The sequence below is a fragment of the Schistocerca piceifrons genome, chromosome 3 (genome assembly GCF_021461385.2).
Source record: "Schistocerca piceifrons isolate TAMUIC-IGC-003096 chromosome 3, iqSchPice1.1, whole genome shotgun sequence".
Lineage (NCBI taxonomy): Eukaryota > Metazoa > Arthropoda > Insecta > Orthoptera > Acrididae > Schistocerca > Schistocerca piceifrons.
In genome coordinates, this window is record NC_060140.1 from 470,018,684 (window position 1) to 470,042,216 (window position 23,533).

At 40.7% G+C, this 23,533-nt stretch overlaps 1 protein-coding gene across 3 annotated transcripts in view; it reads right to left on the reverse strand.

The window, feature by feature from the left end:
• The window catches only part of LOC124787850 (ribonucleases P/MRP protein subunit POP1), a 77,085-nt gene that overhangs the window by 51,242 nt on the left and 2,310 nt on the right, over window positions 1-23,533 (reverse strand). For all 3 annotated transcript variants that reach the window (XM_047254804.1, XM_047254803.1, XM_047254805.1), the window contains exons 2-3: window positions 17,040-17,188; window positions 16,834-16,952 (exon numbers count right to left, since the gene is read on the reverse strand). In XM_047254804.1, the coding sequence (XP_047110760.1) occupies window positions 16,834-16,952; window positions 17,040-17,172 (252 nt within the window). In that variant the 5' untranslated portion in view covers window positions 17,173-17,188. The remainder of the gene's footprint in view (window positions 1-16,833; window positions 16,953-17,039; window positions 17,189-23,533) is intronic.

Sequence of the window (23,533 nt, forward strand, 5' to 3'; positions counted from 1 at the left end):
TAGAACTTAGAACTACTTAAACCTAACTAACCTAAGGACATCACACACACCCATGCCCGAGGCAGGATTCGAACCTGCGACCGTAGCAGTCCCACAGTTCCGGACTGCAGCGCCAGAACCGCTAGACCACCGCGGCCGGCAAAGTGAGTCTAGTGACTCTCCTGCATCTGACAATGATCCAGCTTACAATCCCCAAGATTCAAAATCCTCTCATGTTCTGATGAGGTTCTTGATACTGTATGTAACTCCAATAATGGTAATGAAAATGGTATCCCAATTTAGAAACCAACTGGGCAAAGAATAGCAAGAGCAATTTTAAATCAAGATTCAGATGTTAACATTTCCACCCACTTTGACAACCCTTCTGACATTTACTAAATGTTGGTAACACAAGACATATTTAACAATATGATGTTGGAAACAAACAGATGTGCAGCACAGAAACTGTCCAGAATGTCAGGTAAAAGAAGATCTCAACTAGCCAATTGGGTTGACGCTTCTGAGGAAGAAATGGACAAATTTATTGGCATAATGGTAATTATGGGGTTAGAAGAGGTCCCAGAAATTTCACTTTACTGGTCAAAGAATCCACTGTACAAAATAAAGTTATAAAAGCCACTATGCCTCATGATCGATTTCTGGCATTATTATCTTGCTGGCATTTTGTTGATAATGATGCCCTAGAAATGTAAATGACAGGACTTACATAATACAGCTGTTAGTTGAACATCTGCAGAGTAACTTTCTAAATGCTCTAAACCCTGGAAGAGATGTGGTAATTGATGAATCTAAGATTCCTTGGAGAGGAAGATTGATTTTTAGGTAGAATACTCCCAACAAGTCTAACAAGTATGCTGTAAAATTTTACAAAATTTGTACAGAGGAAGGGTACGCTTCTACCTTGCATATTTATTGAGTGAAAGATGACAAACTGATAGGTGCAGGTCACTTTGAGGCTATCACTATGAAAATGTGTGACCACTTTTTGGGAAAGGTCACGTTCTTTATGATGACAATTTCTATAAACGCATTTCTCTAGCGCATAAGTTGTTAGATAGAATTACGCTTCTCTGTGGAGTAATTCATTCAAATGGAGCAGAACGTCCGAAGGATAATGTGGAGAAGAAGCTTAAAAAGAAGGAAGTATGTGGAGCAGAGAACAATAATGGAATCAAAATTTTTAACTGGGTGGATACATGGAGAGTCCTACTGATTTCAATGGTTCCTGGACATACTGACGTTTTAGAGAACACTGGGAGAAAGAACAGAAAACGAGAGGTTATAATGAAAGCAAAGGTTGTGCTGGAGTACACCAAGATAAAAAGAGGCGTTGCTCTCAGTGACCAGATGTCTTCGTATTATTCACCATGTACCTCTACAGTAAGCACTTGGATTCTGCACTGGAAAAAGAGCACTTCGAGGAGAAAAATGTCATTTCAAAGAGACAATTGCCTTGTATTTATGTGGATATGCTACCTGTGCCACACCTCCGTCAAGAAAGCAAGTCCATACTTTGGGAAAAATTGAGGGCACTGCACATTGTGTTACAAAAGGATTTTCACTCAGGAAGGCAAAACGGCAGCAGACAACAAAACCAAGAAAGTTACAACCTTCTGCGATGATGGCCCAGGACGACCTAAATTGTGCATCAGTTGCCTCAATGAAAACCACATCCAGCAACGACTTTTTAAGGTTGCAAATGGTGCAAAGGTTATGTTAACCAGTATTTTCTGTATTGTTTGTATACTTTGTTTGTGTGTTTTGCAAATAAATTAGTAGGGCAAAATGAATTTCAAAAATAAAAAACCAAGAGACAATAAAATCAAGTATGGCGTTTTAAGATTGCAATTGTTAAAGAATGCCAAGTTTGTGTGAAAACGATTTTTTTGCATTGTTTTCTGTAGGATATGCATTTATCAAATAAAGCAGTATGGTAAAAATGTCCAACAAAAAAACATTGTTTCGGTATCATTTCAGGGTCTAGCTGGCCACTACAGCAGCCGTTTATGCAGTGATATTTCCCCTTTTTTTATAGTTAGCCCAGCAAGCCCCTACATGGTGAAGTGACATCTTACAGTCGCAATTACACTTGCACCATTTGGGACACCAATGACCCGAGCTGCATTTCTGCGAAGTTTTTGGCTGGTCACCCGTGGGCCACTATGCAATACAGGTGAGACATCAAATTTTCCTCAGTAGGGAATGTGTTAACTCTTAGAAATGCAGTACCAAAATTGTAACCATTTTTAATCCTTTAGACAAAGTGTGCCTCACACTGCCATTTCTTCCATTATCCTATCTTGGTTCCCCTTTTGCTTCAGAGATACAGATTTTATTATTATGAGTATAAAATTCATATAAGGGAACAATAACTCCAAAGCAAATCCAGGAACCGTCATTTCCATTAGATGTGAATACAATGGAACTGGAAGTGAGCAGCAAATGCCTACAGCTAACCTGACTCCAGACATCACATGTTTTTGCTCCTGTGGAACCATTCAGCAAGATCCTATGATAGTATGAGCAGTGGACAAGCTTGCTGGCACCTAAAATGCTTATCAGGTGCTGTAACACCCTCGAAGATGATACTGTGTTCACCGTATGAAATCAACACAGGTAGTGGCAGTTTACCTTTGTTAAGTCCACACAAATGGAGGTGAGTGACGGTTCATTGTAGCTTCACTAGCCAGTCACCACCCACTTCACACAGGGGATCCCCCACACAATTAGGCACTGGCCATTCCTGGCACCAATTGTTCTGCTTGAGTGTACAGAAAACTAGCTTTGCTCGAAGTCATCACAATAAAGTCAACATTGCTGAAACAAAAAATATGTATAAAACCTGTCTCACTTTTTGGAAGATGGAATATCTGCACTATGGTGCAAGGCTTCCCGGACATTTGTGGAAGCCCTCAAGATCTGCATTAAACAGCCATCATTGTACTGGATTTAGCCAGACTTAACACTGCTTTAAAAGCCTTGCAGAAAAACCAGGCTACTATGAGGGTTGAATGAAAAGTAATGCCTCCACCTTAGTTACTTGGGTTTAGATGAGAATATTTTAATAAATCAAAGGCAGAAATAATTCTTAGAATGTGATCTTTAATTACCAATATTCACTTTTCCACATAATCACCAGCCAATTGGATACATTTCTGCCAACAATGAACAAGTTTTCTGAAGAGGTCACGGAAGAAGTCGACACTGTTTCCGCAACCACAGTCTCACAACGTCTTCATCAGAAGCATAATGATGTCCCCACAGATCGTCTTTCATTATCAGGAACAGATGGAAGTCAAAGGGTGCTAAATCTGGCAAATTTAAAGTCTGTGCACTTTCATTTCAGGAGCCAGCATCTGGTGTACCTATCGTGCACAGATCTTCTCAATAATGCGACCCACACGTTCTTGTGAAATGCCGATTGTGCTTGCAATTTTTCTCTGAGTAATATAACGATCGTCCTGAATCAATCTGTCGACATTTTGCTTGTGAAACTCACTGGTTACTGTCACAGGATGTCCAACTCTTTGTTTGTCGTGAAGGTCAGATGTTCCCGTCTCAACATCTTTAAACACACTCGCCCAATGACGCACAGTATTCACATCAACACAATCACCATAAACTGCTTTCATTCTCTGATGAATCTCCTTTGAGGTGACACCTTCTACTGTCAAGAATTCAATGACTGCACTTTGCTTAAATCGCATTGGCCGACCGTCTGCACAAGGTTCCATACTTTACACTGAAACAACACAACCGTTCAATGCTAAGGATTCCTGCCAACTAGAGCTGTAGATAAGAGGCTTCAGAACAATCCAGTACCTGCCACATACCAATGCTGCCAACTGTTGAAGAGTTATGAAGAATGAAGCACTACTTTTCAGTCAACCCTCGTAGATGACGGTTCAATTCGGGAGGAAAATTACACTTTTTTTCTGGAGGGTAAAGGACATTGTCAGACCCAAGCAACACCGTATTGGCTTTTGTCATTCGTAACGATCTGTTACCCATCACTGAAAGCCCGCTTGGGATCTCAGAATGCATTATAACTTCGCGTCTGTTAACTAGCTGCAGGCAAATGACGCTGTATATATACCAATGCTGATCTCGACTGCAGATGTAAGATTATAGTTTACTTTGCTATATCTAACAACTGCATCCTTCTGTCAATGTTCGGTGAAAAACTTAAGCAAATATCATGCCCAGTGTATCACACATTCCTTGAAAATGGAGCTGTAGCTCCAAAATGCTTTGGACGGCAATCAGAAAATAAATTTGTGACTGATGACTGAATATTATTAATCAATAATCTCTAACCTAGAAGTTACAGTCACAGCCAGCCCACAGCATAATGTCTATTAATAACTTAAAGGATCAGTTTTACAAACACCTCAGCAAAGTGGTGCATGGGGAGTGCAACTTCAAGATCATCTGCGTATTCGTGGTGGCTTCAGTGCCTCTACCAGGTGTGATTCTGCTGCTTGGTCAGAGTGCCAATGGGCAAGATGAATGGAAATGGTTTATGGCTGCTTGAATTTGTGCAAAGCATCAATTATACATCACTAAAACGCACTTTAAAGGCAAGATGAGGCACAATGTTTCCTGGATGCACACTCGCTCCAAACACTAACTTCAACTAGATCTCATTTTTACCAATAGGAAAAATTTCCACCATTTTCTCCACACATGCTCCTTCCACAGAGTTGACCAGGACACTGACCATGTATTAGTAGTGACAAAAGTTCGCTTCACACCTAAAAAGATTCACACTGCTAATACACTACGCAGACCAAGAAAATCTTTGCAAAAACTAAGGACCCCATAGCAATAGAAATATCTGGTGACAGAGATTGGAAAGAAGTTGACACCAGGGACCTAAACGTACCCACTGTTGAAGACTGGCAGAAGATCAAGTCACATCTTACTGTAACGACCAACACTACATCTGGTGCTTTGAAAGCAAAATCCCAGGATTCATTCCTCAGGAATATTGATGTCCTGAAACCCTTCCTTGCTTGTCAGGCAACTCTGAACTGGCACTCAAACCTTTACAAACCTACCCACCTGGCCTACGCAAAATATGTTAACTCCATGGAGTTATAAAAGGGAAGCTCTCATGACCTCACAAAATTGAAGTCGACATTTGCCATTTTAGTAGGTTCTGATGAGAGTATTTTGATAAAAAATGCCAGCTTGCATTATTTAAAGGTGTACAAGTAATTCTGATTATAGTGAAAATGAAAAGAAATCACATTTAATTCATAAGTGGATCTGTGATATTTTCTCTTATATACACAAACTTTCGTTGCGCTGGTTACTTTTACTTTAGTAGTTTTATTTCTGTAATTTGACCTTAGATTTCCTATCAATACAACTCAAAGAGCACTTTGCTTGAATGATACGAGAAGGAAACACTGCAAACAGTCCAGATATGGCAAAATATGTTCCCAGCACTTTCGGGAAGAGGACACAGACAGAATATCAGTTTCATCATCCCATATTAAGGAAAATGCTGGATTATGAAAGCAGCCTTTTCATGCCACATACTTCTCTTCTGGCTATTTGAAATGTATAACAAAATGAAAGTTATATTAATGAGGCAAAATGTGTCAGATTACTGGATCAAGTATGCCTTTTAGACCAGAAAAATGTCTGAAAATATCTTCCGGGCACACTGTTGGTGACAAAAGCATTGTAATACTTACTACTTAAAACAACTGTTGAGTATACACAACAGAAATTAAGAACAAAAAGCAACTGGAAACAGTAGTCTGCTAGCATTTGGCCCTACTAACATGGCAGTGCTGGCTTCAAAACAATGTACAGCTTAAATATGTGGTGCCAGCTCCCTATGTTATACCTTCAAGTAAGATGTAGCGTCTTGCATCACACCTAAGTAAGAGACAGAAGCAGGCATACAGCTTTATATGTGAGTCATGTCTCTCACGGCAGGTGCCCTCAGATCCAGCAGCTAACTGCAAGTAGTTTTGGCTGTGGCCAAAAGGTGTCAGCATCTTATGGACTATGAAATTATCAAGTTGTTAAAACTGTATATTTGAGAAACAAAACTGTGTTTATTGAGTTTTTCATTAATTACTGCTAATTTGTGTACTTATTAGTGGTATGAATGTGAAGTACTAAATGAATGAATATTGTTATGTCTATTAACTAAGTATACAACAACGCGAGAACTATGTACCAACAAAGTGAATCATACTCAGCAGAAATTGTAAAGTGCAACTAGCCACTTCATGGGACTTAGGAAACAAGATATATTTTATGATAATTGTGTTATTTAAAGGGGGAGTTATTTTGAAATTTGTGGACTTTATAAACTTGTTCTCTTGATAAACTGTTCATAAAAGCCATTAAGCTGTGATTGGTCAAAAACAAAAGACGCAGCTTTGCACGGTTTAATACTAATAGTGGATTGGTTATGATGTATACCAGCCAATCAGAGGACAGTACGTTCGCATGTATTTCATGGGTTAAGAAATTGCTCTGTGAAGTCTAAAAGGTCGGTTTGGATCTCAGCCATGACCACGTTCAGACGTGGATATAAAGAGCTCTGAATAGATGTGAAAATTATATGGAATAATGGTTAAGTCTTAACTGAGAAGTGTCGCAAAGTGGGCGCAAATCTGTGAAAAAGATGAACACATGAAATTCTGATTTTAATACATAAACTCTGACTTTTGAATACCCAAACTCGCATGCAAGTTATACAAGGTGTGACTGCAAACTGAACATTTGTCGTGGTCAAATCGTGTAATATTTGAGTGTGCTTTCTGTTGCAGACAACCCGTGTTTTAATCCTTTTGGTAAAAGGTTTGGTTAATTATCGTAAGTTGACTACAGAGTCCACCAGAAAAATGTATATACACTTTAAGGAAGAAAAAATATAACTTATGTGTTTATTTTAGATTTAGTAATAGATCACACATGTTGTACAACCTTCAGTTTAGCACATGGTTACTTTAAATGTTCAAAATGTTCACTCTGTTGGCAGCTATACACACAACAGAACAACGAGCGGTTGCTGCAACTAAATCAGTCAGTACTACAGTGGAGATCGCTGCACACGTCACTGTAATCTCCTGGCGAATTTCCTCCTGCATGTGTGACTTACGTTGACAGACATTATCTTTACAGGTTTCCACAAGTAGAAGTCATAGGTGTTAAATCTGGCAACTGTGGAGGGAACTCGATGGGCCCCCTTCGTCCAATCCAATGCTCTGGAAAACTGTCATCCAGGAAAGCTGGTAGGGATAGGTTGTAGTGTGGCAGCACTCCGTCCTATTGGTAGAAGACCTCTTCATCAGCTCCGTAAAGTGCATATATACCTGGCAAAATTGATGTGCATAACATTTCCAGGTACACATCTCCTGTGACAGCAGCAACAAAAAAAAGGTCCTATTAAGCCCATATATGATAGTCCACACCACACATGAACCCTTGGTAGACCGGCCGCTTTATCCACATAAACAAGCAGATTTTCTGGAGCCCAGTACACACTGAACTTATGCCAATTCATGGTTCCATTAAGTTCAAATTATGCCTCGTCACTGCACACTACAAACTGCCTATTGGTTTCTCTCTCGGTTTCTTGGGCCAAAGTTCATCTGATGATTTTACTGACGTTTCGCCAGCACGAGTGGCTGGCATTGTCAAAGCTTCACTCTCTATTGCTGGTGGTGAACTAGAGCCAAGCTCGCGGCCACAGACTCAGCTCCAGTTCACCACCAGCAATGGAGGGTGAAGCTTTGACAATGCCAGCCACTCGTGGTGGCAAAACATCAGTAAAATCATCAGCAGAGCATCGGTTGTTTGGTTGGTTGGTTGATTGATTGGCGTTTAAGGGACCAAACAGCAAGGTCATCAGTCCCTTGTGTCAAAGGTGGTCCATTCGGATGGATTTACATCTCAGAAGAGTCATAACGATAAAAGGTTAAAAAACGTAAAAGTGCAGTCGCGTTGTCAACAGTGAAAACAAAAGGAGGGAAGTCAACAAGTGGGCAACCCCAAGGCTATGTTAAGAGGCAGGAAATATCCCACTTCTGATGCAATACAGACAAGACCACCTGCTATTCAAAAGCGTTCAACCGCTAGAATGTGAAAGTGCGTATTGTAAAAGGAGACTAACCAAATCTAAAAAGCGATAAAAGTAGAGTAAAAGGGAGAGAAAAGAGGATCTTGGCCAGGGAGGGGAGTCAGGAATCTCCAAAGACAGCTTGCAGTGGGAGACACCCCAACCCTCACCGCCCTGCCCCTACTCCAAAGGGAGATTAAAAACCTTAGAACTGAAAATAAAAACCACTTTCACAGAGGAAACTCAGAACAAGTTCAACCATCCGGGAATCGTCTGCAGAGCCAAAACAAGGGGGCATTCCACCAAAATGTGGGCTACTGACTGGAAGGCTCCACAATCACAACGTGTGGGTGGCTCATTATGCAAAAGAAAACAATGGGTCAGCCTGGTACGGTCGAAGCGGAGACGACACAGGGTGGTCAAGTCCTTTTGGGAGAGGCAGAAGGAAGAATGCCACAGGACAGGTGACAACTTAATCACACGAAGTTTATTAGACAGGGAGGTAGCCTCCCTAGAGTTGGCCCATGATTGTGTGAAGTGGGATTTGATATGAAGCTGTAAATCCGCTACAGGAGAGGTTACAGAGAAGGGGGTAAGTGACTACTCCCCCAGCCAAACTATCAGCAAGCTCATTACCTGGGATAATCACATGGCCAGGAACCCAAAGGAAGTCAATGGAACAAGCAGCATGGTGAAGATCAACGAGACAGTCATGGATGGCAAAGACCAAGGGATGGCAGGAAGAACACCAGTCAATAACCTGAACACCACTCATTGAGTCCATACATAACAAAATGCGGTTGAGTTGCGATCGTTTAATAAAGGTAAGGGCCTGGGAAACTGTCACAAATTCCGCAGTAAACACCCCACATGCAGTTGGCAGGAGATGATTTTCCACAGCAACAGAGGACGTGAAGGCATATCCCACACAATCAGCAGATTTAGAGCCTCGGTGTAAAAAACAGCAGTATCCCAAAACTCCCATAAAATTCGGCGAAAACAACATCAGAACACCATCGGGGGAACGGAATCTTTCGGGCCTCGGCAGAGATCCATCCAAATCTGGGGCCGAGAAACTAACCGAGGGGGAGGGGGGTGTCGGGCAGGGAATGTGGGACACAGGACAAAGAAGGAAGCCGAAAATCACGGCGAAGAGATGCAAGGCAGAGCCCAACCGGTAAACCCACCCGAGGCTGGGAATCAGGTGGGTGATGTCCTTGGTCTGGGAACAGAATAGAAGAGGAAGGATGAGTGGGAGAGGAACGGACAGTGATTGCATAAAAAAGCACAAGCTGGGATTGCCAAACAGAAAAGGGGGGGGGGGGATCCCAGCTTCAACCAGGAGACTATCAACAGGCCTAGTACGGAAGGCACTGATGGCCAAACGGATACCACGATGGTGGACAGGGTCCAGGAGGTGCAGTGTGGAAGAAGCAGCCAAATCATAGACTTGACAACCATAGTCCAAGCAAGACAAGCACTAAAGCCCAATAAAGGTGGAGAAGAGTGAAACGATCTCCATCCCAAGAGGTGTGGGCAAGGAAGCGAAGGACATTGAGTTTACGGAAACATCCTATCTTCCGAAGTCTGATATGAGGCAGCCAAGTGAGCTTGTTGTCGAAAAGAAGACCCAGGAAATGAAACTGCTGGACCACAGGTAATCGTTGTGCATCGAGGTAGAGCTCCAGATCGGGGTGGACCGTAGTACGGTGACAGAAGTGGACCACCTGCAATTTTAAAGGAGAGAACTGAAACCCATGTGAGAGGGTCCATGCAGAGGCACGCCATATAGCACCCTGGAGCTGCCGTTCTGCAGAGGCCACCGAAGAGGAACTAACCCAAATGCAGAAATCATCCACGTACAGAGCAGGGGTGACCAAAGGACCGGCAGAGGTCACAAGCCCATCTATAGCAATGAGGAAAAGAAGTAAACTCAATACGAAACCCTGTGGGATGCCATTCTCCTGGATCCATGGAGAACTAAAAACAGAACCAACCCAAACCCTGAACGACCAATGGAAGAGGAACTGGAGGATAAAAATCGGGAGTGGGCCCCAAAGACCCCACTCATGAAGTGTAAGAAAGATATGATGGCACCAAGCCATATCATAGGCCTTGCGAAGGTCGAAAAAGACTGCAACCAAATGGGAGCACTTGGAAAAAGCCTGCCTTGGAAAAAGCCTGCTGAACTGCGGAGGAAAAAGCCTGCTGAACTGCGGATTCCAATCGAAATAAATGATCGATCAGAGACCGTACCTCTCAGAAGCCACACTGGTAAGGGGACAATAGATACCGAGATTCAAGGATCCAATTGAGCCAACGGGCTACCATCTGTTCAAGTAACTTGCAAACATCATTTGTCAGATTAATTGGCCAATAGCTTTCGACAAACAGGGGGTTCTTACCAGGCTTAAGGACAGGAACCGCGACACTATCCCTCCATTGAGAAGGGAAGTCACCCTGGAGACAGATATGGTTAAGCACCCAGAGAAGATGTCTTCGTTGTAGAGCACTTAGACATTGAAGCAATTTGTTATGAACGGAGTCTGGGCCAGGAGCTGTATCATGAGAAGAAAGTGCGGAAAGAAGTTCCCATTCAGTAAAAGGTTTATTGTAAGATTCTGACTGACAAGGGGTAAAACATAAGGCGGAAGCTTCTGCCCGCTGTTTCTGGTGAAGGAAAGCAGCCGGATAGGAGGTTGATGCTGATGCTGTTGCAAAACGGGTCGCAAGATGTTCCGCGAGAATCAACGGGTCCGTGCAAAAGCCATCTGGGAGGGCAAGGCCCAGGAGGGTAGACTGTCGATGGCAACCTTGGAGAGAGAAAAGTGTAGCCCATACCCGTGACATAGGGACAGTAGAACCGAGGGAAGAAACAAAGCGTCCCCAACACACCCATTTGCTCCGTCTGATTAAGTAACGGGCTTTGGCGCGAAGGTGTTTAAAGATAAGATTGGCAGCGCATGGGTGACTCTTAAGGTGTTACAAAGCTCGACGGCAATCAGGGATGGCAATGGCCGGACTCCACCACGGGACTTACCAGCGGCGAAATGGTCCAGATGAGCATGGGATAGCAAGGCCAGTAGCGCGAACAATCACATCAGACATGTCATGTAGGACGTCATCAATACAACCTGACAAAGAGGGAAAAAAAATGACCTGTTCAGTATATAGAGGCCAACTGGCACGTTGAAAAGACCAACGAGGTAACCTGTCCATCGGAGAGCGGGAAGGGAATGAGAGAATCAATGGGAAGTGGTCACAGTTGCAAAGGTCGTCGTGTGGCGACCAGTGTAATGAAGGGAGGAGGGAGGGAGAAGAAAGAGAAACATCAATGGCAGAAAAGGTACCACGACCGACACTGAAATGGGTAGGGAAGCCATCATTAAGAAGGCACAAGTTGTGGTCTGCAGGAAACTGTCTATGAGAAGACCCCGACTAGATGGAAATGCACTGCCCCACCAGGGATGATAAGCATTAAAATCCCCCAAGGAGGAGGAAGGGGGGAGGAAGCTGCTAAAGAAGGACAGTTAAGGCAGCAGCTGTAAGAGTCCTGTCAGGAGGGAGATAAAGATTGCAAACTGTGACCCCAGAGTCAAGGTGGACCCTAACAGCAACCACTTCCACTATAGTTTGAAGAGGAATCCACATGCTAGCAATGTCCGTATCATCAGTAACACGAGATTCCTGTAGAACCACACAAGCTGCAAAGTAAAACGAAATAAGGGATTTCAACCCCGGAAGGTGGCGGTAATATCCATTACAATTCCATTGGATAACCACAGAATGATGATTCAAATGAGGGGTGAACAGGCTAAAGCCAATCATGCCGCCGGATCACCATCCATCACCAACAAGGAGGAGGTGACATCCATAAAAAGCAAGTCAGAGTCAGGTTACAAAGGTGGGGACGGGACCTCTGGTGACACCAGAGGCTCCTTGTCCCAGGACTTATGTTTCTTCTTCTTTTCCGTTTGAGATCGAGGAGGGCTGTGCTGCAAAAAAAAAAAAAAAAAAAAAAAGCCAGCTGCAGCAAGATCTGGAAAAGAAAGCGAGTGGGCGACAAGGGGGCCCACAGACCGTGGTTCTCTTGGTCGTCGTGTGGCAGCAGACCTTTGGCCAGGAAGGTGGTGGAAAGGGGGTCCCGGAAGGGGCGTCCTCGACCTGCAGACGCTGAAGAATGGGACACTTCTCTGGCTGGGGAGGGGGAGGGGCGCCCGGAGGGGAGGGTGTGGGAACCGCAGGGGAGGAGGAGAGGAGAGGGGTTCGGGACTGGGATAAGGAAGGGGGAGGAAGGGGTGAAGATGTAACTAAAGCATAGCTAGACGTCATTGACACAGGATGAAAATGTGCATACTTCTTGTGAGCCTCAGTGTAGGTTAGACGATCGAGGGACTTATACTCCTGTATCTTCTTTTCCTTCTTATAAGCCAGGCAATCCAGTGAACATGGAGAATGACTGCCATGATAATTAATACACACAGGAGGGGGAACACAGGAACTCCCCTCATGGAGTGGATGTCCACAGTCACCACACAAAAGGGTCTGCAAACAGTGGAAAGACATGTGTCCAAAACACACGCACTTAAAACATCACATACGTGGTGGGATGTACGGCTTCACATCACATCGATAAAACATAATCTTGACCTTCTCAGGGAGGGTATCCCCTTCAAAGGCCAGGATAAAGGCACAATTATCAATGTCATTGTCCTTCAGGCCCTTCTGAACATGCTGAACAAAGTGAACATCCTGCCATCCTAGACTGCCCCTAAGTTCCTCATCAGTTTGAAGGATGAGGTCCCTGTGAAATATTACACCTTGAACCACATTCAAAGACTGGTGGGGGGTAATGGACACAGGAATTGTGCCAAGATGGTCACAGGCACGAATGACCACAGACTGGGCAGCTGAAGCAGTTTTGATCAACAACGAACCCGACCGCATCTTGCTCAGAGAGTCCACATCGCCAAACTTGTCTTCAATGTGTTCCACAAAAAATAATAGTTTGGTATTGGTGAAAGTGTACCCATCAGTCCTGGTGCAAACCACATAGCAGGGTAAAAGGTTTCGTCCCTAGCCGACAAGCCTGACCCTCCTGGAAGGGAAGGCCAAAGGGGCAGAAGAAGCAGCACTAAAAGAATTATTTCCATTCAAAGAGATGGCCATAGAAGAACGGCCAGAGTTCTGGACCCGTAAGAGTTTCATTTGCAAGGTGTCTGTCCTGATACAACCCACTCCGATCAGGGGCTCTCCCCACAGGCACCACCCAGCCACAGCAAGGGCCGTCTGGCATGATGGCCATTGCCCGGAGTTCCAATGCTCCATGATGACAAGCAACCATTCCTAGGCTTACATGAGGTGGTCACAGCTCAGTTATGTACCCTAGCATCAGACAATGACGTGAAGGAAAAGATGGATAGGAGGGCACACACCGGAGACACTAGGTGAGGTGCTCTTCCCCAAATGGCTCACACTACGAAATAGAAATTTAGTAATGGAGGGGGACCAGATAATGCCAAAAGGATGAGGTAATTACTCAACAAAACCAAATCGCAAAGCCAACATAACCAGGAGGATAGCAGGGCCAACATAAACGAGGACACCAAGAGAGGGAGAGGAGAGGGCGGAGGGGAAGGAGCAAGGACAGGAAAGGAGGGGAAGGGAAAGGAAATGCAGCCTGGGAAAGAAGGAAGGCTGAAACAGCTCGGGGCCCCGTGCTCGCTACGCACATGCTCACGAAAGGACTGAGAGCCTCCTGGGGTGACGAAAGTCGGCCAAAGAACCAGAGACAGAAGCCGCCAGTAGGCAGTGACCATGAAAGTCTTAACAATTTTGTACTCCACACTACCTTCCTCACAAATTGTTCATCATCATTTACCATTTGCTGATACCATTCGCAAAATTGCATTCGGCGATCAGGATCGTCATCATCAGCCGCATACAGTAATCGTGGAATGTAAACTTTCCACTTTGCAGCTTTCAGAATTTATGTACACTTGTACTGCTAACCCACACTTCACATGCACTTTGCTTAGCAGACTTACGTGGAGAATTAACAAACGTTTCCAACATGAGAGCCAACGAAGCAGGACTGGTAGATGCCCACTGTCTTCCTGAATATCACAAATCGTTCCACGCAATTCAAACTTGTCAATGATGAATTTCATTGTTAGGCAGGTTGGCAGTTCCGTTTCAAACTCCCGCCTCCACTGACGTTGACTTCAACAGCATTATCAAGCTTGAAAAATCACTTCACAATACATTTATGTTTCTTTAATGCCAAGCGTGCTCCAACCATCTTGTTTTCTCAACACTGAGATGAAAGTACTAACATCTCTTGTGCCAAAGACCATACTACAACACACTCTTAACTCAAATCGAACAACAATATTGATATCTCGATAGAGCCTGACAAAGAATGTATACATTTTTCTGGCAGACTCTGTATTATGAGTGAGTGTGATTGCAGGTGAATGACAAAACTGTCAATTAAGATTAGCAAGGACTTGGCGGTGTTTTGTATCAAACCAATCACAATAAATTAAAGTTTTTACTCGCAAATTATCTTTCAATTAATCACTCAGTTAACCTGATACTGAAAGACCTTTTAACGTGACCTGCAAAGATGAGTAGTGCAGCAAGTTTCTGCTACAGCTTTTTCTAGCCAATGAACAATATGCATTTTTCTAACAGGGAAGGCGAGTGGACTGAACTGCAGAAGAAGAAATCACCACAAGGTGAATGGAACTGTTTTCTGTTGGACAAAACACAAATAACCATGCTTTTGCCCATAGTCAACACATACTACGAGAAACTTTGCACTAATATACAGAAGTGTGTCAATGCTGAGAACATCGACGGAGTGTATTTGTGTATCAAAAGAGGCCCTCCTCCCCAAGAAGACCACTCTACTTAAGGAGGTCGATGGAACACTCCATCACAGATTGTAATCAACAATTTCAACAGAGAGTAGAAAACTACGTAAGCCGCTGCGTATATAAAATATTCTTAGGATTTCTGAAGACAATAAGGATAAATACAGGAACCAGATTGTGATTATGAGAGCCAGAAGACATAAAAGCTAAGTAATAGTTGAGTGAAGCAGGGTTGTGATGCAATTGCAGTGTTATTCAGTCTTTACGTATAGCAAGCAGTAAATGGAACTAAGGAGAAATACGGAAATTTTAAAATTTCTTGATGAAACTATAGTAATAGGACAGCAAAGGTCTTTGAAGATTAGCTGAATGGTATAGGTAGTGCTTTGAAAAGGGGTTATAAGATGAACATAAATAAAAAAACAAGGATAAAGTAGCATAGTTTAATTAAGTCAGATGATGCTGAAGGAATCTGATCAAGAGTGAGACACTAAAAGTAGTGGACAAGTTTTGTTACTTGACGAACAAGGAAGGTGTGGTGATATACAATGCAGACTGTCAATTAGCAAGACAAACATTTATGAAAAAGAGAAATCTTTTAGATATATTTAAAGGTCAGGAAGGGTCTTCTGCAGCATTATGCCTGGAATCGGCATTATATGGAAGTGAAATGTGGATAATAAACGCAACAGCTACAAAGATTATAGAAATTTTTGAAATGTAGTGTTCCAGAAGAATGCTGTAGACTAAAACAGTACAAGTAACTAATGAAAATGTACTGAATCAACTCAGGTAGAAAAGAACTTTATGGTACAATTTGACTAAAAGAAGGAGTAGGTTGATGGGACATATCCTGAGGTATCAAAGAATAGTTAATTTAGTAACTGAAGATAGTGTGTGTGTGGGGGGGGGGGGCGAATGGGGCGGAAGTAAAAAGTGTACAGGGCTTGAATATAGTAAGCAGGTTCAAGCAGATATAGTTATGCAGAGATGGAGACACTTGCAAAGGACAGGAAGAGCTGCATCCAACCACACTGAAGACAATGATGGAGCATGTGAAATATCATCTATTAAATCAATATTAATCATATTTCATGAGCATGGGAAAGCTCTGAATTCTAGAGGCAAATGGATTTGGCACATACTTCACAGATGACACCTGCTGATTGGGGATAAAATTCAGGAACCAGATTATGACTATGAGAGCTAGAAGACATAAAAGATAAGTAAGTCGGTACTCGAAATGTTCTGTACGTTCCAAAACTTATATAATATATATATTTTAAATATAAGTAAACCCCAAAAAAGATATCCAGAGATTGAAGAGAACACTAAGGAAATGAAAGAATAAGTCAAATTTTCACGAGAAAGAAGTAACACTTACATTGCCTTCCAGACTATTTATACATTCACTCCGCCATCGCATGGTAGATTTCATAATGTGACCAAAAATTTAAATTTATGTTCAACAGGCAGCAGAATGTTGGCTGAAGAGGAGAAGTTTTGAAATAACAGTAATTCAGAAAAGGAAGAAGAGAAACACAGAGAGAGAGAGAGAGAGAGAGAGAGAGAGAGAGAGAGAGAGAGAGAGCGAGGGGGGGGGAGAATATATTTTCATGGTACTACTTACGATGAAATTATTTCCAAACACACAACAGCTCTGGTTTTACAGTCTTAGCTCTGGTTTTACAGTATTACATCTAAATGAAAAGAGAACAAATTCTTCTCTATAGTAAGTACTCAAAATGTTCTGTAGATTCCAAAACATATACAATATTTTTTTTTTTTTAATATAAATAAATCCCAAAAAAGACAAAAATCCAATTGCGTTTATGTTTGTACCTATCCAATAATTTCAAATTGTACCTGTCGCAAATGTGCTTCTCGAAGCCTCCTTGGCATGCGTTTAACATTGTGGCTCATTATCCTCCTCCTCATGTGCTTAGGGAGTCGTTGAATTACCAGGCCACTTCTCTGAGGATCATCTGCATAGCAAATTTTCAAGATGTTAAGACCACAGTTACTTGTTAATATCTTGAGAATACTGTTACCGTTCAATGTCCGACATATACCTATGGCTTCTGTTAATGCTTCTATTTCTTGAGCTCTTGCAGAAATTATGTGCAATATGTTTACTCCTGATGGAAGGTGAGATTGTCCACCAAGCAGACTGTCAAACTGTTGCCTTGAACTTGCCATGATCATTTATTTGCTTCGAATCCTGTAGAGAAAAGACAATAGGCAGTTTTTATTGTGTATGTTAATTGTTCTTCCTGACAGCAAATCCAACATCACTTTTCTATTTCACTTCTAGCTTTCAAATTATTTTTTGTTTATAACCACCTATATTCTGATAACCACACAAACAATTATTAATCTATCATGTTGTTATGACAAGGCTGAACTCATTATTTATTTATCATTCTAACCTACTTAAAATATTTTCCTGCACATTTTTGTGTTGTTGACTTAAACACACTAAAAGCTTTGAACTCACAAGACCTGAATTTGGCTGAACAACACTGAAAGAACTAATACACACATAGAACACATAAATACGATGAGCAAGTTACTTTATTTTTTACAGACCAAAGTTAGTAAGCTTTAGAACTATAAGCTGCCACATCTTTTTATACTGGTTGCCCTATTTCCATTTGTTAAACAACAGATACTTTCTCACCATCAGCTAACAGTCCGTACATTACAATAATGGCCACAGCAGAATCTGTAATAAGATTTGACAAACATATCAATTTTTGTACAAGTACCTCAGGGAATTGTGTATTTAAAGACGGTATGGTACATTTGACTAAGATTCAAACCCTAAAAATGAACCATAGACACTAAAATGAAGGAACTACATCAATAAAATATTAAAAAGGGAACAATGGTAATTCCTGTCAAATTTTTTGGTCACAATACTGATTGATAGTCTAATTACAACACAGATGTTCAAATGTGTGTGAATTCCTAAGGGACCAAACTGTTGAGGTCATTGGTCCCTAAAGTTACACACAAAAACTAAATTAAACTAACTTATGCTAAGAACAACACTCACACCCTTGCCCGAGGGAGGACTCAAACCTCCAGCGGAAGGTACAAAACAGATTGTTTTGGTAAGAAAACTTATGGAAATAGTTCATAATCTAATTCTGTCTTGTAAAATCTACAGACATGGCTCTTCATTTTCAAGCCAGTAGAATTATTATGGATATACACAATACTAAAGTGAAGAGATATTTAAAACCATCGTGAAAACTGAAAAATGCAGTTTCTTTCAGTATTGGAATAATGACTAAAATGAAGGAGAGAGCTTTGGGAACTAAAATACTGTGGAACTGGTATAAAATACAAATATGTGAAATTACTGGAAGAGAGAAGACCGAGTGCAATATTATAGAAACAATGAAAAGTTTGCAGAAATCAATGGATCTTCTACATGAATACAACACGAATGTCATTCCATTGTACTGCAATAACTCCAGGCTTGAAACATGCACACTCACAATGCACGGGAATCTGACACACCTGAAAACATAAAAGACTCGCATATGCTCTGCTGCAGTAAAGCACCGGAGAAACAGCAAGTTAAATCACAGGCATTTTACAGTGTAAACCTGACTTAAGACTTCAAGTGCACAGGCAATCAGGCATAGACTTATAGTAAAGAAACAGCATTAGGAAACTATCAGTCTCTCATTTGCAATTTCTTTATGACTACCTTGACTGTTCCAGGCATCCATACCTAACCACATACCATTTAAATGCTAAAAAGTTCAAGTCAATGGGTCAGCTAAAGATCATTAGAGCTTTAGTATAGCTACAACACTACATCAAAGGCACAAATCTTTAAAATTGCATTTGAGACTTTCTTAAACAACATGCCTCGAATAAAAGAATGGCCCTAATACACAGTAAGCCCTGTAAATGTTGCTTTATCAGCATTCAAATTTCCTATAAAACTATCTTCTTTCTATTTCCACAGCAACCACTACTATCTTACTCTCATATTTGCAGTTGCCTGGACCATAATGATAACAAAAGGAGATTATAACTCATATTGGTCTGCAAGTAAACAAAAAGTCAACTATTGTGCTGATAACTTTATGTTTCCCCAGTTCACAACTGTGTTAGTAAAATCAACTTATCAGCTAGCAGAGCAGGTGCAAAAGTACCTATTTGGGCAACAGTCCTTTTCTAATTGCAGAACTGAACAAATACTGAATGTTAACATCAGTTAACATCCCAATTTTATCTATAAAGAAAACTGTCCTAATCATTCCTGAAACTATATACCATTTAAATAAACCCAGTCATCAGATAAACATAAATGAAAAGAAGCAGCAATGATGCTTCTGCAGCTGTACCATGACAACAAGTTCAGGATCACTGTTGATAGCAAATCAGATGTTTCTCAGTTTGTTGAAATAATCAGACACTAGTGGGTTTTTCAGTTTGTCGAGATGACCAAAAAGTAGTAAATGCAGATTCCCCAAAGCAGTGTGCTACTGCTCACACTATTATCAACGGCATTTCACGCATAATCAGGACGCCAATTAAAAGTTCATCATCTGTGGGTGGTTTTGTCATTTTCCGTTCTTCTTCCCATCTTACAACCAAAGCTGACCACCAGGAGGCTGAAGAAATGGCCTAATCCAACTGGCTTTAGATTTATGAGAGTAAACTATTGGATAAATCTTAACCTTTCAGGTCAAAGTTTTGACCAACCACAGCACAAAGAGGGTGACATTGTTTTAAGCTTTAATGAATGTGTACAATTTCTGCACTTACTATTAAACATAAAACTGACCTGGATACTTCACCTTAAAGGTTTAAAAACAGAAGTCATAAAATCATTGAATATGCTGAAGTGGCTCTGTGGAAACACACAGTGTGCAGGCAGGCCTTGTTGTCTGTAGTTTCACAGTTAAAATATGTGAAATCATTTGCTACAGTGTGCCATCATCACTGCTATCCACCATGGGGTATCAAATTATGAACCTGGACCAATCAGATCAGTTTGGGCTTCGTGTGCAAAGCTTAATGAATCGCCACTGTACACACGGCCCTTAAAATATTGGTATTGTCTCAGTCATCGACATTTGGTGTGGTGGACCATCCAAACTTTGAGCAGATGTTCAGGAATTGGTCCCATGGAACCTACACTTTCGGGATTTGGGCTAATGATGTCTGATTGAGCTGGATACATCATACCTTAAAATGAGGGGAAAGGGATGGAACAAACTGCCACTTTTTTGTCTTCAGAATCCAAAGCAATTTTAAGCTGAACAGAATGCAAGAAATCTTGAACTCTACTTTTTTAAGAATTATTTTTCTTCAATTTTATGAGTGAATCAAGATTTTATAATCAAACGTACAGACAGACATGAGCAGGAGAACGCACTAAGTTGTTCATCTGTTTCCTGATAAGGTTTTCATATTTCACCAACCCAGGTCAACTAACACTTCTCCAAGGAAGTGTTATAGGTCCTCTGTTTGTAATTCATATAAACAGTATAGGAGACAATCTGAGGATTTCTCTTACATTGTTCGTCAATGATGCTGTCATTTACCATCATTTAAAGTCATCAGATAAACAAAATGAGTTGCAAAATGATTCAGTAAAAACATCTTTATAATGCAAAAGTGGCAATTGACTCTAAATCATGAAAAATATGAAGTCATACACATGAGCACTATAAAGAATCTGCTAAATTTGAGTTACACAATAAATCATTCAAATCTTCAGGCCGTAAACTCAACTAAATAAATAGGTATCACAATTACAAACAACTTAAATTGGAACGGTTACATAGCTAATGTTGTGGGGAAAGCAAACCAAAGACTGTGATTTACTGACAGAAAACTCGGAAAATGTAAAAGATCTACAAAAGAGACTGCTTACACTGTGCTTATCCGCCCCCTTCTGGAGCACTGCTGTGTGGTGAGGGATCCACTTCAGGTAGGGTTGACAGAGCCCATCAAAAAAGTTCAAATTAATACAGCGTTTCAGGAAATAGGGGAGAGTGCCATGGATATTATACATGAATTGTAGTGGCAGTCATTAAAACAGAGGTGTTTCTCACTACAACAGGACCTTCTCACGAAATTTCAATCAACAGCTCCCTCCTCAGAGTATGAAAGTATTTTGTTGGCACCCATCAACATAGGGGGAAATGATCATCATAATAAAATAAGAGAAATAAGAGCCCCACAGAAAAATTTAAGTGTTTGTTTTTCACGTGCCCTGTACGAGAGTGGATCAATACAGAAGTAGCTTAAAGGTGTTTTGATGAACCCTCTGCCAGGCACTTCACTGTGAATTACAGAGTAATTGTTCATGTAAAAGTAGGTGTATATTCTGAAATATATGAAGTCCAGCAGGCACTGCAGCATGTGAGATATGATGTGAGATGTGCGAAAAGTCAGCAAGAACTAAGCATTCATCAGCTGCCAAGGTTTGCTTTTTGTCTATCAAAAATTTACTTTCAGCTTTTGCAATAAAATGGTGCATTTTCAGATTTTCAAGGTTAGCCACCAAAACACTTCAAAAAACTCTTCTCGTGATTTTAAGACTGTCACCATGTCACTTCTGTCTTGTGCCACCCATTGTTTGTAATTTATATTGTCAGGCATCAAATCATCGTCTTCGGATTCTTCAAAATTGTCTGGACAATCTTCACATTTTCCCTTGACCATACAATTGTAACTGTCAATATTGCATACCATAACTTCCAAAAGGTCTTTATAGTAAACTATAAGATTGGCCCCATCTATCATCAACTTTACATTCTGATGATAGAAACAAACACAAACACTATGGGTGCCAGATGACCCTGCAAAAATACACCATATTGGTCTCAACTCACAAAACTTTATTTTTCCAATTTTATTGTCAGGATTTTCTTTTTTAAATTTGGTGAATATTTCTTTTTAATTACACAATATTAACCTTTCTTGTGTTTGAATTTTAGATCTATTTTCTTTCACAGAAACAGTCGTTTTTTGCCAGACATCAAATGGCTGTTATTGTCATCGTCATAATACTTAATAACTTTATTGATTGTGTTTTCATCTATCAAATTAGATGTACTTTTCTTTTGTAATGGTGGTAAAATTCCCTGTACTTTTACTAATTGCCTTGTTAACTTAACAAGACGTTCTGACACATTAAATTCATCACTAACTTTTGCTCGACTCCAAGAATTCGGCAGTAAACTGATAATCTTAATTTTATCATCTTTGTTTGAGGCACTGCATTTAGTTTTTCTACCAGATGCAATTGTTAGCCTGCTGAAACAATTACCACAGCATTGTTTCGACAAATAATCATAAGCTAGTGTAATGTGGTGTGTTACATTATGCAATTGGTATACTTTATTGGATTAGCCTACCAGATATTGCAGATGTTAAAAAACGTATTTTTGACTCGTGTTTGTAATCTTTTTTCCATAGCTTCCAACTGAATCTCAAAATTGAAATTTATACTGAAGTTTGATATCATAAAGGTCTATTAACTGTGAAATTTTCAGAGTTTTATCTGGTCCCCCAACAAACATATTCCAAGCCACAAGATGGAATAATTTAAAAAATCCATTTTTTTTAAATAGTGTATTTTTTTAAGTGTAAGCTGCTCACCATTGATACTCTACAAAAGGAACTCTACTATACAGTGTAATAGCAGAAAAATATTAAAGCCAAGAAATTAATCTTTCTTTGGGAAACTACTGTTCAAAAACTGAGTTTTTTTTTAATTTGTGGTTGTTAACTTTGAACTATTAAAGAATACATTCAGCTAAGTGATAATGATGTGCATTTGTAGCCCAGAGGGTGTTGAACTAAATGTATTTTATCTGAAAGGCTTAGGACAATCCACTACTGAATAATTGTAAAAAATGTAGATACTCGCAAATACGAAAAAACGCATGCGGCCTGGAACAAGTATGGCCGCCATTTCAAAATAATAAACAATAAATTTTTTGTGACTACTAAACATTGGCGAATTCAAACAGCAAATATAAAATTTTTCTGAAATGGTCAAGCAACCAGTGCTTGGCCACTTGGTATGGATTGACTAAAAAAAAAAAGTCAGTCTTAGACCATTTAGTTAGAGATATCAACGGCGAAAACTGTATAGTATTTATGAAAAACCTTAAGCCCTCTCGTCACTATTGTCAGATAACAAGGCTAAAGACGGTGAAGCCTGCAAAACTATGGGCCTGCAACTGCAAACAGATCTCAGAATGTAAATTGCAGACTTTTTCCAGAGCGTAGGCAAAACAAACCTAGGACGATGTGTGTATGGAAAACACTGTAGATGTCAAAGCATATTGTTTACATTAATTTTTAAGGAAGTTATTCCAAAATTAATCGCTTCATTAGTAGTAGCTAAGCAAAACTGATTGGTGACTGTAAGTGTTAGAAAGTCCTTCCAGACACTCAAATTTCTCATTCTTTACAAAAGCAACATGCTAATACACAGTTTCTAAATTGCTATTACATATACAAAAGATATATAGGAGAGCACTGCTTACTGCAGGGGGGGGGGGGGGGGGGGAAGTATGAA